At 41.6% G+C, this 16,750-nt stretch overlaps 1 protein-coding gene across 1 annotated transcript in view; it reads right to left on the bottom strand.

Moving 5' to 3' along the window:
* TECTA (tectorin alpha) overlaps positions 1-16,750 on the bottom strand; it is a 333,031-nt gene that overhangs the window by 34,656 nt on the left and 281,625 nt on the right. The window contains exon 18 of the mRNA XM_069221517.1: positions 295-497. Coding sequence (XP_069077618.1) covers positions 295-497 — 203 coding nt within the window. The remainder of the gene's footprint in view (positions 1-294; positions 498-16,750) is intronic.

The following is a 16,750-nucleotide window of genomic DNA, read 5'->3' as shown; positions in this document are numbered from 1 at the left end:
TTGGGGTGCACTGCTTACTCACTGCTTTAAAAATGATCTGCCATAATGCTGTTTTCTTAGCATCAGCCTAATTTATCGAAAATAAAATGGTACTTCCTAAGAGTTTATGGAAAATCTGATTTTTTCGTAGTGAAGAAACAATATGGTACTCAATATTCAATGGTGATTCAAAGTAAACCCTCAAAGAAGTGCACGGTGCTAGCTTTACAGACAGCCAAGGAGGGCAGAGCCTCATCTCTGCAGGGTTCTTACTGGTGTATGCTAGACAGCAGAATAGAAGTTTCACTGTCTCACCTGGACAAGGTTCCCACAGTTCCCCTTTGTGTTATTAATCTGAAATGAGATAAAGTCTTCCCCCTCGATGCCCGGGCAATGGCGGTCGTTAATGCGCACTCCTTCTCGTTCAAAGCCAAGCTGAAAAAGCTTGCACTTTGATATCGAAACTTCCATCTGGGCAGCTTTACAAATAACCTCAGCATCGATGATGTCATGTGTGTCTACAAATAAAACCAACAAATGATGAGAGAGGAACATGAATTTGATTTATACGTTTTCAATACGTTTATTATAATAGGTTTACTAATATCTAAATCAACAAGGTGAGTTGCTGCCTCGCTCACTGGACAGATGTGTGTGTTATTTGTAGGACAATATTCTCAATTTTTGTGCCAACTCAGCTTTGGGTCCGTGTTCAACAGCTTAGTATCATCAACTTGGATAATACTAGCAGTACAATTTAAGCGGCTAAAAAAAGGTTGAATTTATCGCCTGCATGGCTAGTATATGCATGCAGTTGTGAACATTTAACTAGGAAAAAAATAAAAAAATAAGATACTTTTTGGAGAAAGCATGGAAGGAATACTTTACCAAAAATCTATGGAATCTATGTAGCAGAAATAATATTCTCTTCATTAGTATTGCTGTCAAAGTTAAAAGTATTGTCTTGAAATTAAAAAAAAATACTCTAAAGTCAGTCAGTCATAATCTTTATTTCAGCAGATGCCATTAAAGAACAAATAAAAACAGTACACACATCATAAATACAACATAAATACATGAGGAGACCAACGCTATAAAATATATGAAATTGCTTAGAAACAATTGCTAAAAAAAACAAATAAAAACCTTCCAAACAGCACTGCTACAAGATCACAGCCAAACTGGGAACAATTAATATCAGGGGTTGCACACAAATAAGTTACAGTGCAGAATAAAGCGAAATACTGATTCGTCCCTACAGGCATAAAGTGCGATTAAGGCGGATAGAAAAGACAAATAAATTGTGGCACTGTGCCAAGTGAGTAGAAGATTAGCAATTGATTGCTTCTGCCTCTGTTTCACTTGGGGTAGATGAAGGCAGACTAGATTTCTGTCTGATAAGCCTCATAAAATAAAAGAAACTAGAGACAGCAAAAACTAAATGTTGTCTGGTATCTCCCTACAAGATCCTAAGTGCTTCCATATGCTGTCTAGTGCATAGCTTGCAGCATACCGGAATTAACCATTTGGCCCTAGGCTTTGAATACATAGTACAAATGAAAAGGATATGAACCACTGTTTTGGGAGAGGACCCTCAGGACAGGCAAACCCACTTGGTTGGTTGCTCAGGGCGGACCCAAGTGGCGGGGAATGAGTGCTGTGGAAGAGACCCAAATCTAAATTAAATAAAAAATCTTCCTGGCTAACACTGGTTGGATCTCGTCAAGATACTGCTCTTTTGTGAATACATTGTTCCTCAGGAGAAAACTGTCTGTCAAAGAACCAAAACAAGATCTATTTAAAAGAGAACTTTTGCAGTAACAGGGTATCTTCAATTTGCCTGGGCAGTAAGATCCAGAGAGAGTTTACATCTGACTGGCCTGTAACCTTGCTAAGATGTCTGGTTAGACCACTGATTTATTAAGATATCATAGACCGATAGGTTACCAATTGTGTGACATTATAGATTGATCTCAACTAGTTTTATCTGTTTAAGATTAATGATTATATGTATTTATAATTTTTTCTTTTCAAATTGCTTTTATGACTTTTAGCCGAAATAATGATATTATTATTATTAAAAGAGAACTTAGTTCAGACTGTTTGAAAGTACTCTTAAGAACTGTTTTGGGAATAAGATGGAAACCCCCACTTCAGGTCCTCCCACAATCTTTTGTTCCCCATCTTCTCTAGAGTCTCTCTTACGTATTATATTCAGGGAAGCTCTCTAGACCCCAGAAATATAACTATTTTCCCCAAACCTTCATGGTAGAAATGCAGCTGTGGGGCAGCCCGGATTCCACTTTAGCAACCCCCCAAAAAGATGATCCAGTTTAGGTTTGGGCCTTGAGATATGGTTAATCCACTCCAGCTGCTTAGTGAGGGTGATCCCTAGATATTCAATGCTGTACACCCGCTCAAGGGAGGTCCCCATCAAAGTAGGGCTGGGTCTTGTGGTCGGGCAGGGATTAAAAACCATATACCTTGTTTTGGCTACATTCAATTCCAGACCCTCAGTCTACAAAAGTTATTAAAGGGATCCACAATTTCCTGAAGCCTCATAGGATATTTTGACAATAAGAGCATGTTGTCAGCAAACAATAGTGTGGGAACCATCATATTGGTTAACCTAGGGGCATCAATCTGGCAAAGATTTAGATGGGCAATCAAATTGTTGACATACAAGGTGAAAAGAGTGGGGGCAAGGGCGCAGCCCTGTCTCACCCTCCTATTGACAGAAAAAGGTTATGTCACTTTGCCAAACCTACCACACCTAAACTGTGCAACATTTTGCTCAAGAACCCTGATAGTGATGCTGAGCAGGTAATTTGGGATCCCCATATCAGCTAACCCTTGCCATAACATGGGCCTGGGGACCAAATCAAAAGCAGAAGGTAGGTCCACAAACATCACTTACAAGTGTCCACCCTTGACAACCACTGATTTCCAAAATAACAGCTGGAGCCTAAACACCTGGTCAATAGTGGAGGTGCAAGCACGTAAGTTGTCTTGTAAAGAGAAGAGAATGTCATTAGCCTTCATCCAGTCCTGATGTCTGTCTAAGATCATTCTGCCTAACAGCTTTTGGGAACTCTCTATAAGGCTAACAGGCCTATAATTGGCAGGTTAGAAAGGAGAACCCTTTTTATAACTTGGTCAGATTTCCTCCTCTGCCCAGGAATGTAGTTTGGGTGCCCCACTGAATATAGCATTAAAAAATAATGTGAGGTATGCACCCCAAACATCTGTCTCATCAAGGAACAGATCACCTGGGATTTTGTACAACCCATGTGCTTTGTTAGGAACAATCATCTTGATTGCCAGGCACAGTTCCTGGATCGTAATAGTAGGGTACTCCACACATCCAAACATATTGCAGGATCCTAATGCAAGGGTCCCCATCTCAACTAATGTGGAAGCACTCTCACCTTTCGGCAGCGTATACAGACCAGAAAAGTATGCAATCCAGTTGGCTGCAGCAATATTGTTCCTCAGTATGGCTGAAGCCCTCTTTATTCCCTGTAATATAGAAAGTATGTTGATCTCTCTCATTGGCCGCTACCAAAAGACCATCCCACCTCCCTTGGTACTATTCCTTTTTTGCTACAAGGACTGCTTTTTTATAGACCACCCTCCTGAGAGGTATCATTCCTCAATCCTGTTGCTTAATGGAAGCAATTAGTGCTCCCTTTGCAATTCTACAGGTTCAATTGAACAAGGAAGGCTGGCTTCTCCTATCTACCACCAGCTTGGATTACAGATAAACACAATTCTTAAGGTCCTTGATCACTGACTTGTGAACGTCCCTGATCTGTGAAAGGGACACGTCCTGTTCCATTTCAAGGTCCACACAAAGCAGTTTCCCCAAGAATTTCTCCAACAATCTGAATATTGATCCAACCTGCTCCTGGAAATGTGCCCCACTGTGCCATTTAACTCTACGCTGGTTGGACAATCATCTCGTCCTACTGTTAAAGGGGTCAAGGAAACTAGCTGGTCCCCTATGATCAGGCAGATCCAGTATAAGAACTAAGTTGTTGTGATCACCATTGTATCTAGGTGTGACTATCAGGTTCTTACGAAATGGCCAGAGCCTGACATCTACCAAAATGCAATCTGATATGATTAAAGATGTGCTTCCCTTCCCTGTCTGAGAGGGTCCTGCTATTACAAGCATGATTACGCCGTTTAAGGACTAGGGCATTTCATTGTAGGGCCAGGTGGGACCATTTTCTAATGGGGGAAATTTCTAAATTGGGGATGGACCATACTCTGTGTTCCTCCTGCAACAGATCAATAGTAGTACTGTCTAAGGGCTCAAATTGACAGTTAATGTTCCCACCCACAATTACAAAATCACTGTCTGGCATAAACTCTAGGTGTGAGGACAATAACTCAGTAGTGGGTGAGTCCTGTTTATCCCCGTAGGTCTAAAATAATCATTGTATACACAGAAAACTGTGTTTGGGGAAAATGTAAGACAGACACATAAGATATCATCAGAGGCAACTGTGATCTCCTTGGCAGCACACCCAAGTGAGGCAATAACCCAAATAATAAATCCTCCAGATTGTCTATTCTTTTCCATTTTCGTTGCTTCCTTGCTATAATTTGTGTATCCTGAATGATGGGCCTGCTTTGTTAACCAAGTCTCTTGTGACAGGCAAAGGTTGTCTGGATCCACAAAAAGAGCTTATCAAACAAAATCTAATTTAGAATCCATCCCTACAACATTCCACAAGAGGATTTTAGTAGGAGGTGGGAGTCAGATGGCTCCTGCCACAACAAGCTTCCTTAGCCATGGGCAGCATGTGTGGCAGAGAATAAATCGGACTCTTGGGACAAAGCCCCAGCTAGGCTTTCCTCCTCTCCACTGGCTACACTAGGGCTGGGCTTACCAGGCAGCTTGGACAGATAGTCTGCCAACCGTGCAGGAGCCATAGTCCCACAACCAGGAAAACTGGAATTGGAACTTAGCTCTATTAATAGGGGGGGGTGAACGGTCTACACGAACATTATGTGCCCCAGTGTATAGTTCAATGTTAATCTGAGAATCAAAATGATGGTCACCTTGTGACTCGTCTCCATCCCGAGATATTGAACAGTTCACCCTCCCCCTGACTTCCTGACACTTCCTTACCAGAGGACATCCTTTGCTGGATACTGCAGACAGGGTAATTTATTCCTTCTAGGGGGTCATATCAATTAGAATTAGGAACATTAAAAACCACGCTAATGTTCTGCAAGCCCTCAAGAACTGGAGCTATACCGGGGGAGGAGGGGGTGCCAAACAGAATCGAAGCTTCCTTTGAAATTGGTTGTGCCTGATGAAATGGCTGGTTCTATAAAAGTAGCCTAGAGGCATTAAAGCAATGCCTAACCTAACATGCTTGTAGCCCACTGTATCAAAGAGCAGCTTGTGTATCATGTGAGGGTTTCTGAACTTAATTATGGCACAGTCCCCTTGTCGATTTATTGGCCCGGGCCCAATCTGTCCCACCCTGAGAGTGAATAAAATATTATTGTCCACAGAAGGAGGAAAGTCCCTGTGCTATGTAAGCCAGTTAAATGTTTTGTCCATCAACTTGTCATGAGATTCTCTCTGATCTTCATGCAGCTGGGGGACACCAGTCAAGATTGCCATGTGTAATGGTATGTGTATTTAACCACTGACTCCATGTTTGACTATCAACTCCATTTTGTGAGTGAATTCTTTTTGTGCCCTGTTATGGTTGCTGGGCAGCGCAGGTGTTTTTTCGCACAAAACTTGTTTTCCACACAAACTTGTTTTTTCTCTGCTTACCAGAATAGGGTCACATCGTGCTGGAATATATTATGGGGGATGCAGACTAGACACGAGTGCACAAGGCTGAGAATGTTTTCATTAAAGGAATGTAGAGCTCTGCCTCGGAAATAAGCATAGGGGGCCTGGCCAGCTCACTTGCATGTTTTTGATGCAAACAAAATACAGCCAGAATTTAATTTCATAAAAGAGGGAAAGGTTTTCTAGAAATTTCTCCTTGAACTTGTTTTAAGGTATAGAAGACTTGGCACTAAGACAAGAGCTCACCTGTGGAGCGGATGCGCTGCCCAGGATTTAATTTGTAATCCCAATTGAGTCTCCTGCCTTGGCTGATCAAGGGTTCTCCAGTCTGGCTGGCGAGGATGATGAAGAAAACTCCATTGATGATGCATTTGAAATCTTGATTATTTAACTTACATATGTATTCACTGTTGATGCATTGCACATTTATTTCTGTGATTGCTTAACTGCTGTGATTATTCTTGTACATACACACATTTTACTTCATTTGAGTTATATGCTTATTTTCGTATATTCATGTGCTTTTTACTTGATATCTGTGAAGTGCCTTAATAAATGTATTACTCAGATTAAGAGTGCTGCATTCTTTGCCATTGTTTCCTCTTAGTTTGAGCAAAAGCAATACACCACGTGGAGGGCAAGATTTGGGGGGTAGATTTATCACAGGGAGCTTCTTGCTACTGGATGGACCATGGAACCCATAGGAATCATTGAAGCTTTCTTTCCATGAAAAAGTCCCCCTTGAGAGAACTAATTAGTTAAAGGTCCTCATGACGGGGGCTCTCCTGATGAAGCTAAATAGATACTATTAGGAGCAGGGGTACCAAGATGGGGAACACTGGCAGCAGGTGTCTCAGACCGAGGAGCAATCAAAGGGGAAGTGGTTTGGCTCAAAGCACTTGTAGCGACAGGCCAAGGGACCTACAAGACTGAAGGCACAATGTTATGGATATCTTTAAAACCAAGTTCCACTGCTGAAAGACACTCCAGAATTAGGGCAAGTGGCACACACATAATATGCTTAACTTGAGAGGCTAGGTTCCCCATTATATCGACCATCAATGGCAGAGAGCGGTCAATGCCCTCTCCTGAGATGATACTAGGGGGGTGGCCACAAAGAGGAAGGCAAAATTAAAATCTGCTTGAGTGCCAGTCTCAGTGTATTTCTTCTGAGCCACCCTTCTGGACCTCTTGGAGGCTGTCGGAGACCGGCGACACTCCACATTGTGCACTTTTTGAGAAAGAACACCAGATGATGAGGAATGGCTCGCTCCTTATCCAGGACTCTAGGAGCCCCATTAGCCATACTAAATGATGTGCTGGCATCAATTGATTTGGGAGTGAAGGAAAGAAGGAACTGGAACCCAAAGACAATCTTTTCTCAGACTGTTCAATCTCCATTGAGATGACCACCCCCCCACCCTCTGCAGCATTTGATCTATAGAGGTGACTTTGTGAGGAGAGGAAGTGGCCATAGAACTCACCCCTTTTCTTTTAACCATGATGTCTGTACAGAAAGGGATCAGGCAGCTCTGAAACATTGTGAATGCAGACTGTTAGGGCCCTGGAACTCATCCCTTTTCTTTTAACCATGATGCCTGTACAGAAAGGGATCAGGCAGCTCTAAAACATTGTGAATGCAGACCGTTAGGGCCCTAGGCATGCAACAAGACTAATGAGTCAACTTTGTTTGGCCACAGTGCTGTTACCTCACTAAGAAGGAGCGGTAAGAAGCTCAGGGTTATACCAAAGAGTCACAACATTTACCTTCAAGCAAGCATAGGGGAAAAGAGATGAGGAACCAGGGGGCTATTGATGGAATAAAAAGAAAGGAAACATTAAAAAACACTCACCCAAAAATGAGAGAAAGTGTAAAAGGACCGGCCTAGCCCAGGCTTATCCACACTAAAATGCTTAAGAGCGCATCACCAGCTGTGCTTCCCGAGCCCCACCATGACCAGGAGTAGTCTGGGGGCAAAGACCTATCCCAGACCTAGCAACAGGAGAGTGTTTGGGAATGAGGGCATGAAACAGCTGAAACAACCCACGCTGTGAGACTCAACAAGCGCTTAAGAGTGCATCACCAGTTATGCTTCTGAGCCCCATCTTGACCCGGTGTAATCTGGGGAACAAAGTCCCACCCCAGACCTAGCAACAGGAAATCATACAGGAATACGGGCTCAAGCAACCACTATACTAAAGAGATTAGTTAAGTAAATCATAAAATGATTACTAAAAAACAAATTTATAAATAGTAATATTTTTACAACAATGGTCTAAATGTTATATTTGTATGTGTGCAGGACTTGGATAAATGTATTCTTCAATTAGCCAGTGCTGGACTACATCTCTTTATGCATGCATATGGTGCATTGTAAATTTGGCAGTTTCATTAGCTTCTCCCTCTGAACATTCAGTGGATATGAGTGGAGTCAATTGCTTATCAGACTGAGATTGCTTGTGACTAGTTGCCACAACACTATCATTGGTTCATAAAAATCAATTTATTAAATGTCCTGATTTCTTAACAGACTATTCCTACTCTAGTCTGTACTCTCATGCCCTGCATTCCCTACAACCTTTCCCCGATTGCTTGTGTTTAATGCAAACTCTTACACATAGGTACACTCTTCTGATTAACGCTCATGTTTACTCCCCTATTTCATCAACATGCAGAGACTATGACTTTTTAAATATGAAATTTGTGATTAGATGATGTCAACACAAGTATGGGTCTGAAATATCTTATTCCTACAATAGTAATCCTTGCTTTGTGATCTGTGAATCGACAATCTCCTCTCCACTTAAACCAAGTGGCATGATAAAATTCCGGTTCGTATGTCATTATAGCTGGCTGTACCATTATCGTGTGAAAAGGCCTCCTCGTTACACCTTGTTCTAGAAAGACCTCAAGCCCTTTGCTTTTGATTCAACCTTTCGATATTACCAATGATTTTCAGATCTTACACTTGTGCTTTAAGCTTTCTTTTTTAATTTATGTTTTTCCACTATTGTATTTTGGGAATGCATGGTGCTGATCTGTGATTTAACATCTCTGATTTTTATGCATATTTTAAATTTGGTTTTAAAATGGGTAGATGTGGAAACTCACACAACCTTCCAGAAGGCTGTCAATCCGATAACTCAGTTAAACACCTGCAAGTAGCATAAAATGTGTTAATCATACGAATAAGAAAAAAGAGATATATACATCAATAATTTGTAAGCAGTGATTTAGGTTTGGTAACAACAAAAATACTCTATCAAGTGATTCACAAATCAATCACTTTCACAATGGACACAACACAAAGAAAAAGCAAGTGAGAACATCTTTAAATATTCAACATAGTATAACAGACAGCAGCAGTGGTGCAGACTTGAATATCTATGTTTGTAGGCATGGGACGAAGGGGTGGAGAGAGCTACCTTTGTGGTATTTGGGTAGAATACTCGTGTCACTCCTCTGTAGTCATCCAATCTTTTGCTTAATACATTCCATCACACAAGACATGAAGATACTTCAGACCTATCCCTCAACGCTTCCTGTCTTCTCAGATTATATCTGGTCATGCTATCAATATGTTTTTCCTGGTTTCTCTCTGCAGTTTCTTCTGCCATTTCACCTAGTATTTATCTGTGGATGCTGTTAATGCTGAATTTTAATAATGAATATTCATGTATTTTGAGTGTTGGATTTGCGTAGAAAATTTATTAACTTAGAGAAAAATAATGCACGCACTTGGAGGTGCGCCCACCAGAGTGGCCCTCAATGTTCAAGAAGTGTACTTATTAACAGCTCATTAATATGAAATGTTGAGCTTATGTTTGATTAATGTAGTAATATTTCATATTAAAGGTTATGCATTATGTATTAACTTTATTAATTGTAGGCCTTAACTTAGCGTGGTCTTGGCTTAGCTGCAGGGCCTCATGTCAAGCTGCATTTCTTAGGCGTTTCATAAAGTGGATGCTTAGAAAATTAAATTGTGATTTTCCACTGTGCTGACCAAGTGGTCATAGCTGAAGTTCTTTCCCACAAGAAACTACTTTCTAGAAGATGTTGTACTTGCTAGTGAAACAATGTTTAACATAGTATGTGTAAGAGTGACCTTCCCAGAAGAAGACAATGGATGCACTGACTGGAGTATAAGCTGCAGCAATATTGATACCTGACTATCTGAACGATGGGAGCAGGAGAAGAGGAGCCTATCATAGACATGTGAACCATGTAGTAGTAAAACTTTAGATTAGGAGTTTTAGTTTTTATTGGCCTAAGTATAAACATATGATTCCTCGATCAATAAGGAGGTGGGAAGTAGTTTTAGGAAATCTAACTTAGCCAGACTGCATTGAGAGGAGGACAGCATTTTTCCAATTTTCCATTTTTCAACTTTGCGTTCCGTTATTATCCTTTTCAAAACTGCCTATAGAGTCTGCTTTTTCTGAACTTTGATGCTGAATCCTGACCTCTTGTTGACCAAACTGACGTCCTATTGACGAAGACTGTCACAGCTTATTGAACCATATTCAGGACAGGTATACTGACAATGTTACTGATTGTTATGTCTATTTGCTTGTGTTTCAAGGTATCAACTACAACCTTCCATAGAGCCATAGTTAGATGTTTTTCCAAATTTGTGTTGACTAAATTGTTTTGCATGAAGCCCAAACATGCTATTCTAATCTGATGTTAGTTAGGGTTCTCACGGATGAAGTGTTACAACAGTTGATGTCTTTTCCTTGCTGAATCGAAATGTATGTTATATTGTTTGCGCAGTGATTCCTGCTATTGATTAGTACTGTAACCTTACAATGTGTAGTAGCTCAAGTTTTGAAGCTCAAGCGGTAAAGGTTTGTCTCCTTCAGAGCCCATCATAGATGCCCGGTAAAGGTTTGTCTCCTTAAGAGCCCACCATACAGTTTAGAGATAGGTAGTACAATGTTTGGTTCCAGAGATTGAAAGTGAGAAATAGCAGGTGTCCCCAGAAATGATAGTAGGGTAAGGGTTAATATTCTACAGAGAGCAAAATTATTCACAGATTGTGTGAAATTGGTGAAATTTTGGGGTTTTCTAGATTAGTCGATACAAAGTCGAACGAAAATGTGCCCCTAAGTACTTAAAATGACTTTCCCAGAATTCTGCCAATGATGGTTGGAGGATGTTCTCAGCGTGCTAGTGACAGTGTGAATGAATAAGTTTTGCGCTTGCACAGCTTATTTAAATCGCAGGTGAATTGTGATGGTTGTGAGGGTTTAGGGAGTTTGCCTACTCTAAATTAAGTTGTAGAAGGAGTGTGCATACTCCGAAGTGTGAGAGTAGGGAAGTCATCAAACTTCACAATATGTGTCGTGCTTTGTGCTCAAAAAGTGTCCACATGGTTGTTGGTATACAGACCCTGCGTGGTCTAAGACTCCGGAGTATATTGAAAGGTGTAAAAGACACTAGGTTATTGTTGTAATTTGTCTGGTTTGATAGGTCGATCGGGCGAGGTCGAGAAGTCAGAGCGTGAGTCAAAGTGAGTGAAATAATATTTCGACTGAGATATGGCCAGTCCTATGTGCATCCTATGTGCACCAGGACAGACCCACTGATCAGCTGAGAGTGAAATTTGCGGGTCAAATTCTGCGTACGAAACGGAAACTGAGAAAGAAGGAGTAGCTACTAGAGCAAAACGCCATCAGTGAAAAATCCATAAACTTTCTGAAGTGATTTTGTTACCCTACCTGTAGTGAACGGACAAATTGGGTTTTTATTTTGTTTAGTGCTCGTAATAATTTTGCATTAGTTTCGTGGGAATCTGAATTTAGAAGGACAAGCCACAGGACTTTGTCAGTTGCAGTACATGTGATTGTGATATCATTGGGGCCGTGCTGGGATAGGTTGGTTGGTGAGAAGGGTCGCGCACGGATGTGAAGTGCAATTGGTTGAGAAGGTGGGTGAAGAGACTTCTGGGATTAAAAGTCACTTCCTGATTTGATTTCGAATAACAGAAAGGTCACAAAGATTACATTTGAAAAAGTTTTAAAGAGTGCATTCAGGGGAGATATGTACATTGCACTGAGTATAGAAAGTACACCAGCTTACATTGTAGTCGAAGGGCAGGGTGTCGCACCATGTCTTTGGCTGAAGCAATGGAGCTAAGTGACAGAGAAGGATGGGAGCTTAGTGTTTCCTGCTCATGGAACATTTAATTTGAGGAGCATAGAGAATCTGAGGAGGGGGCTGTATGATTTGAAACCCCCTCCGAGACCATCACAGGTCGAGGCATTGTCAATCTGGAGTTTAGTAGCCAGACAGCAACAGCAACAGAAATTTGAGAGAATGAAAAAGGCAGAAAAGACACTACCGGAGGCTAGATGGGACAGTGCTCAGAAATTGTGGAGAGCCGAGACTTTACAGGGAATTAAAAGGAGTCTAGAGGATCATTGATATTTGAGGAAGAGTCAGACGATGATGAATTTATTTTGCAGTTATTGAGGAATTGTCCCCCAACATATGCAGCACAAGAGAGTGGTCCGAGCACTAGGGTAAATCCTTCAGCTCCGACCCAGGTTAACATGACTACGAGTCCTGAGAAGGTTAATCCAAGCATGACACAGAGCCCAATGCAGAACAGTCTCAATGCACCTATCACTCCAGTAGCACAGAATCAGATGCCACAGTCAAATGTCCAGAGAATTTACCCTGATGTACCTATAGTGGAAACTGCCACAAACCTAATAGTGTCATCAGAACAGGTGTTCCCGAAACCGATGTTGGTTCAGACAGACCCAACTCCACTTTTACTGCCTCAAGTGCAGTCACAAGCAGTGCCAACATACATGCCAGTAATAGGGACACAGTCAGTCAGGTCCGTACGAATGAGCCAGAATATGGGTATTATGCACCCACAGAACTTGAGAGTCAGACCAAGCCCAGATGCTGTATCTGTACCTGTTACCATTGGTCCAGTTGTACCTTTGTTTGCACAAGAGAATAACATTGCAGGTAGACAGGGAGTACTGAGTCAGACCTCAATGAGGGGAGGACTTAATGAGAATATCCAAGTAGTCTCTCCTGTGGGACAGACCTTTGACGGATCAAGATCATTGCAAGACCTTAGCCCATTTGGAGTTCCTCCAGATACTATCATAGGCTTGAATGCTAGTCAGAGCCTAAAATAACTGTGGTCCCTGAATACAGTTGTGCAACAAGTGCCACATGCCCAGGCCAACAATATTTTGCTGCAAGGTTTGACTGCCCAACAACTGACTGAATGGTTAGACAAGCTGAATACCCCGCAGAGTGCTCCTAGGGGAGAGGAGTACTTGAACTATACGGGACTAGAAATGGAAGAGGTTGGGCTCATTGAGGGAACTATGTGTGTGAACAGATTAGACTCCTACACAGAAGCAGAACTGAGATATATGTGCCCGAAAATTACGAGGGAAGTAAGCAATGTACATCAAGGTTAGCAGACTTGGTAGAGATGTACGGCATATAAATAGAGAAGACAAAGCATTTGAAAGGGAGTTACTGTTTAGATTTTGACACAAAAGATTTTGAACACATGAGGTCTGCAAGGATGAAGGCCCACCCTAGGGAGTTACTCCACAGTTGCCAGACATGGGGAGCATTAGACAAATGGAAAGGCAGATGGGCAAAGAAAAGAGATAATAGAAAAAGGGATTCTGCAGAAATGACTGCAAATGTGCAGCAGGGCAAGGACCCAATGAAAATGTTACCAATGAGAGACATTCGCAGAGGGAATTTTGTTCATGTCTCTTGGAGCAGAAGTGAAATTCTGTCTTTTACAAATGACTATCCCTGTGTCAACATCAGGACAGTCCGCGCTCTATGGGCGACTCAAATGCAAAAACCCAGTCTTTCTGCATAGGCATAATTCATGCATTATGTTTATATGCAGTTTGTTAACCTTTTGCATTGCAGATTTTACCCTTGAAAACCACTATTAATGATGTTTGTAATAACTGTTCATTTGCAAGGCATTGCTGCAGGCTTACCAAGTGTGTCAGGGTTTGGTCCCTTTCTAGGACCTTCTAGAAGCTTTCCCTGCCCCATGACTGGGTGTGGTCTGTGGGCTGGGCTTGACTCTATATAAGGGAGTCAGCCCAGCTCCATGTGCTCACTATTCAGAGGCCCCGGTGCAGAGCAGCAGCAACTTCCTGAGCTCCGGTCCCGGAGGCCTACAATGATATTTCCAAGTCTGCCATCATTATATTGCCGATCCTTTAGCAGGGCGGTAAGGCGGAGGTCAGGCTGGGCCCCCGCCCCCCGTTTTCAAAGACATTCAAGTTTTTGGGCCTAGTTGTGAAACTCCTTGTGTGCGTGATTGTGTTTTCATGACATTTACATATTCTTGTTTGAATCGGCAAGGTCTGCTATTCAATTCTGGGATATGATTCTTGACATTCAGATTGGCAACAGTGTGCGCGATCATTTCATGATATTTGCATTGTGTATTTCGAATCGGCAAGATGTGCGGTTCATTTCCTGACATTGAACTTTGACATTCAGATCTGCAACAGTGTGCGCGATCATTTCATGATATTTGCATTGTGTATTTCGAATCGGCAAGGTGCGCGATTCATTTCCTGACATTTAACTTTGACATTCAGATTGGCAACAGTGTGCGTGATCATTTCATGATATTTGCATTGTGTATTTAGAATCGGCAAGATGCGCGATTCATTTCCTGACATTTAACTTTGACATTCAGATCGGCAACAGTGTGCGCGATCATTTCATGATAGTTGCATTGTGTATTTCGAATCAGCAAGATGTGCGGTTCATTTCCTGACATTGAACTTTGACATTCAGATCTGCAACAGTGTGCGCGATCATTTCATGATATTTGCATTGTGTATTTCGAATCGGCAAGGTGCGTGATTCATTTCCTGATATTTAACTTTGACATTCAGATTGGCAACAGTGTGCGCGATAATTTCATGATATTTGCATTGTGTATTTCGAATCGGCAAGATGCGCGATTCATTTATTGACATTTAACTTTGACATTCAGATCGGCAACAGTGTGCGCGATCATTTCATGATATTTGCATTGTGTATTTCGAATCGGCAAGATGTGCGGTTCATTTCCTGACATTGAACTTTGACATTCAGATCTGCAACAGTGTGCGCGATCATTTCATGATATTTGCATTGTGTATTTCGAATCGGCAAGGTGCGCGATTCATTTCCTGACATAAAATCTCTTGACATTCAGATCAGCAGTGTGCACGATCATTTCATAACATTAACATTGTGAAACTTCTAATCGGCAGTATGGTGCGCGATTCTTTTCTGGCAGTAAACTCTTGATTTTCAGATCAGCAGTGCGCGCGATCTTTTCATGGCATTGAATACTTTGGTGTGCAGTATTTGTTGAGGTGCACACATTTATCCTGAGCTTTGGTTTTCTCGAAATGCTCAAATCAAAGTGCGGCATTCTTTGTGCTAATTAAGCTCCTAGTACATTTCCTGTTGTTCTTTCATGGAATGTTCAGATAGCCTTTGTCCTCCTGTAAAAATGCAATGTTTATTCTGAAACTATTTTGAAGAAGGTTCTTGTATTCTCTACAATATATGATATTTCCTGAAAAGCTCAAATGAAACATTGTATTAACCCATTCTTGGTTTTTCGAGGTACCTAGATTCCTTGAGGACTAGGTATAGTCATGTCCTAAGTTATCCATGATTACAGTAGAAGAATTCTTAGAACCATAGTCTATTGAAAGTCAATGTGATTATATCTTGACATTGTGTTGTTTAACCTCTTGCTTCCTACAGGTCTCCTTCCCAGCTGTTCCTTACCTAATCCCCTTTTCCCCCACTTGGACTCTCTCAGGCTCTGTGGTATATCTATTGGATTTTTGGAGCTGTCTAGTGGTGGACATGTTGGGAGCATGTACAGGCCCAGAGGATCTGGTCTCCCTGAGACCCTGGCTGAAAGAGAAGCCAGTAGAATGGTATCAGCAGACAGGTAGGTTTGTGAAACTTGCAAAATGCCTGTAGGAATACTTGAACACTCTATTAGAGATAGTAGTCCCAGCTGATCTGTGGATGAAGTGTAAGAGGAGTATACATTGGCCGACAAAAGAACCAGAGAGAGATCTGGCTACAGGTGCGCCGTCTCCTGAAGTAATGAAATATTTCTATAAAGTGATTGAATTTGTGAAGATCACAATTTCACCAAGAAACATTGACTGGCAGAGAATAGACAGGACAGCTCAGGAAGCAAAGGAGTCAATACATGCATATTACGAGAGATTGTTGCAGGCGTTTAAGCATTACAGTGGTATGGAAACGATCGTGCTGAAAAACATGATTCATTTTGTGTTTAGATTTGTGGAAGGAATGAGACCTGAAATTAGCCAGATGATTAGGAGCCATTTGATTTGCTGGTAAGCAAAAACGATTGATGAGGTGATGCAGTATGCAAAGTACTCTAGTGATGAGATTGAGTTGAAGCAGAGAAAGTTGAAAGAAAAGGCGATGGTGACGCAGATTAAAGTGGCACAAACAGGGATGCAGGGACATTTTTCCACAGCAGCAGCAACAGGAAATGTTTTGTTTCAAAATCAGATCAGAGGTAGAGGTCACGGAAAATTGGTAATGGAAACTGTAGTCCTGATTTGGATACTTTAGTGGTTCAGAATGATATGCAGGGAATGAAGACAGTCTTGCCTTGTCACGCTTGCGGAGCGGTCGGACATTGGAAGTGGGAGTGTCTGATGATGGTGCAGGAAGGTGTCATTCAGCAAACAAGTGACATCAATCCGTTCCAAAATGTGAGAGGACCAAGAATGAGAGGTCAAATTTTCATAATAATGTGAATCAAATGCAAAATATTCAACCCATGCAGCCGGCGCAAATGCCACATGTACAAATAACACAATTGCAGCCAATGCAACAGCAGGTTCAAATGGTACCTAGACAGCAAATTC

The sequence above is a fragment of the Pleurodeles waltl genome, chromosome 3_1, assembly GCF_031143425.1.
Source record: "Pleurodeles waltl isolate 20211129_DDA chromosome 3_1, aPleWal1.hap1.20221129, whole genome shotgun sequence".
Classification (NCBI taxonomy): domain Eukaryota; kingdom Metazoa; phylum Chordata; class Amphibia; order Caudata; family Salamandridae; genus Pleurodeles; species Pleurodeles waltl.
The sequence above is the reverse complement of the archived record's forward strand: the minus strand, read 5'-3'. Positions and strand labels throughout refer to the sequence as shown.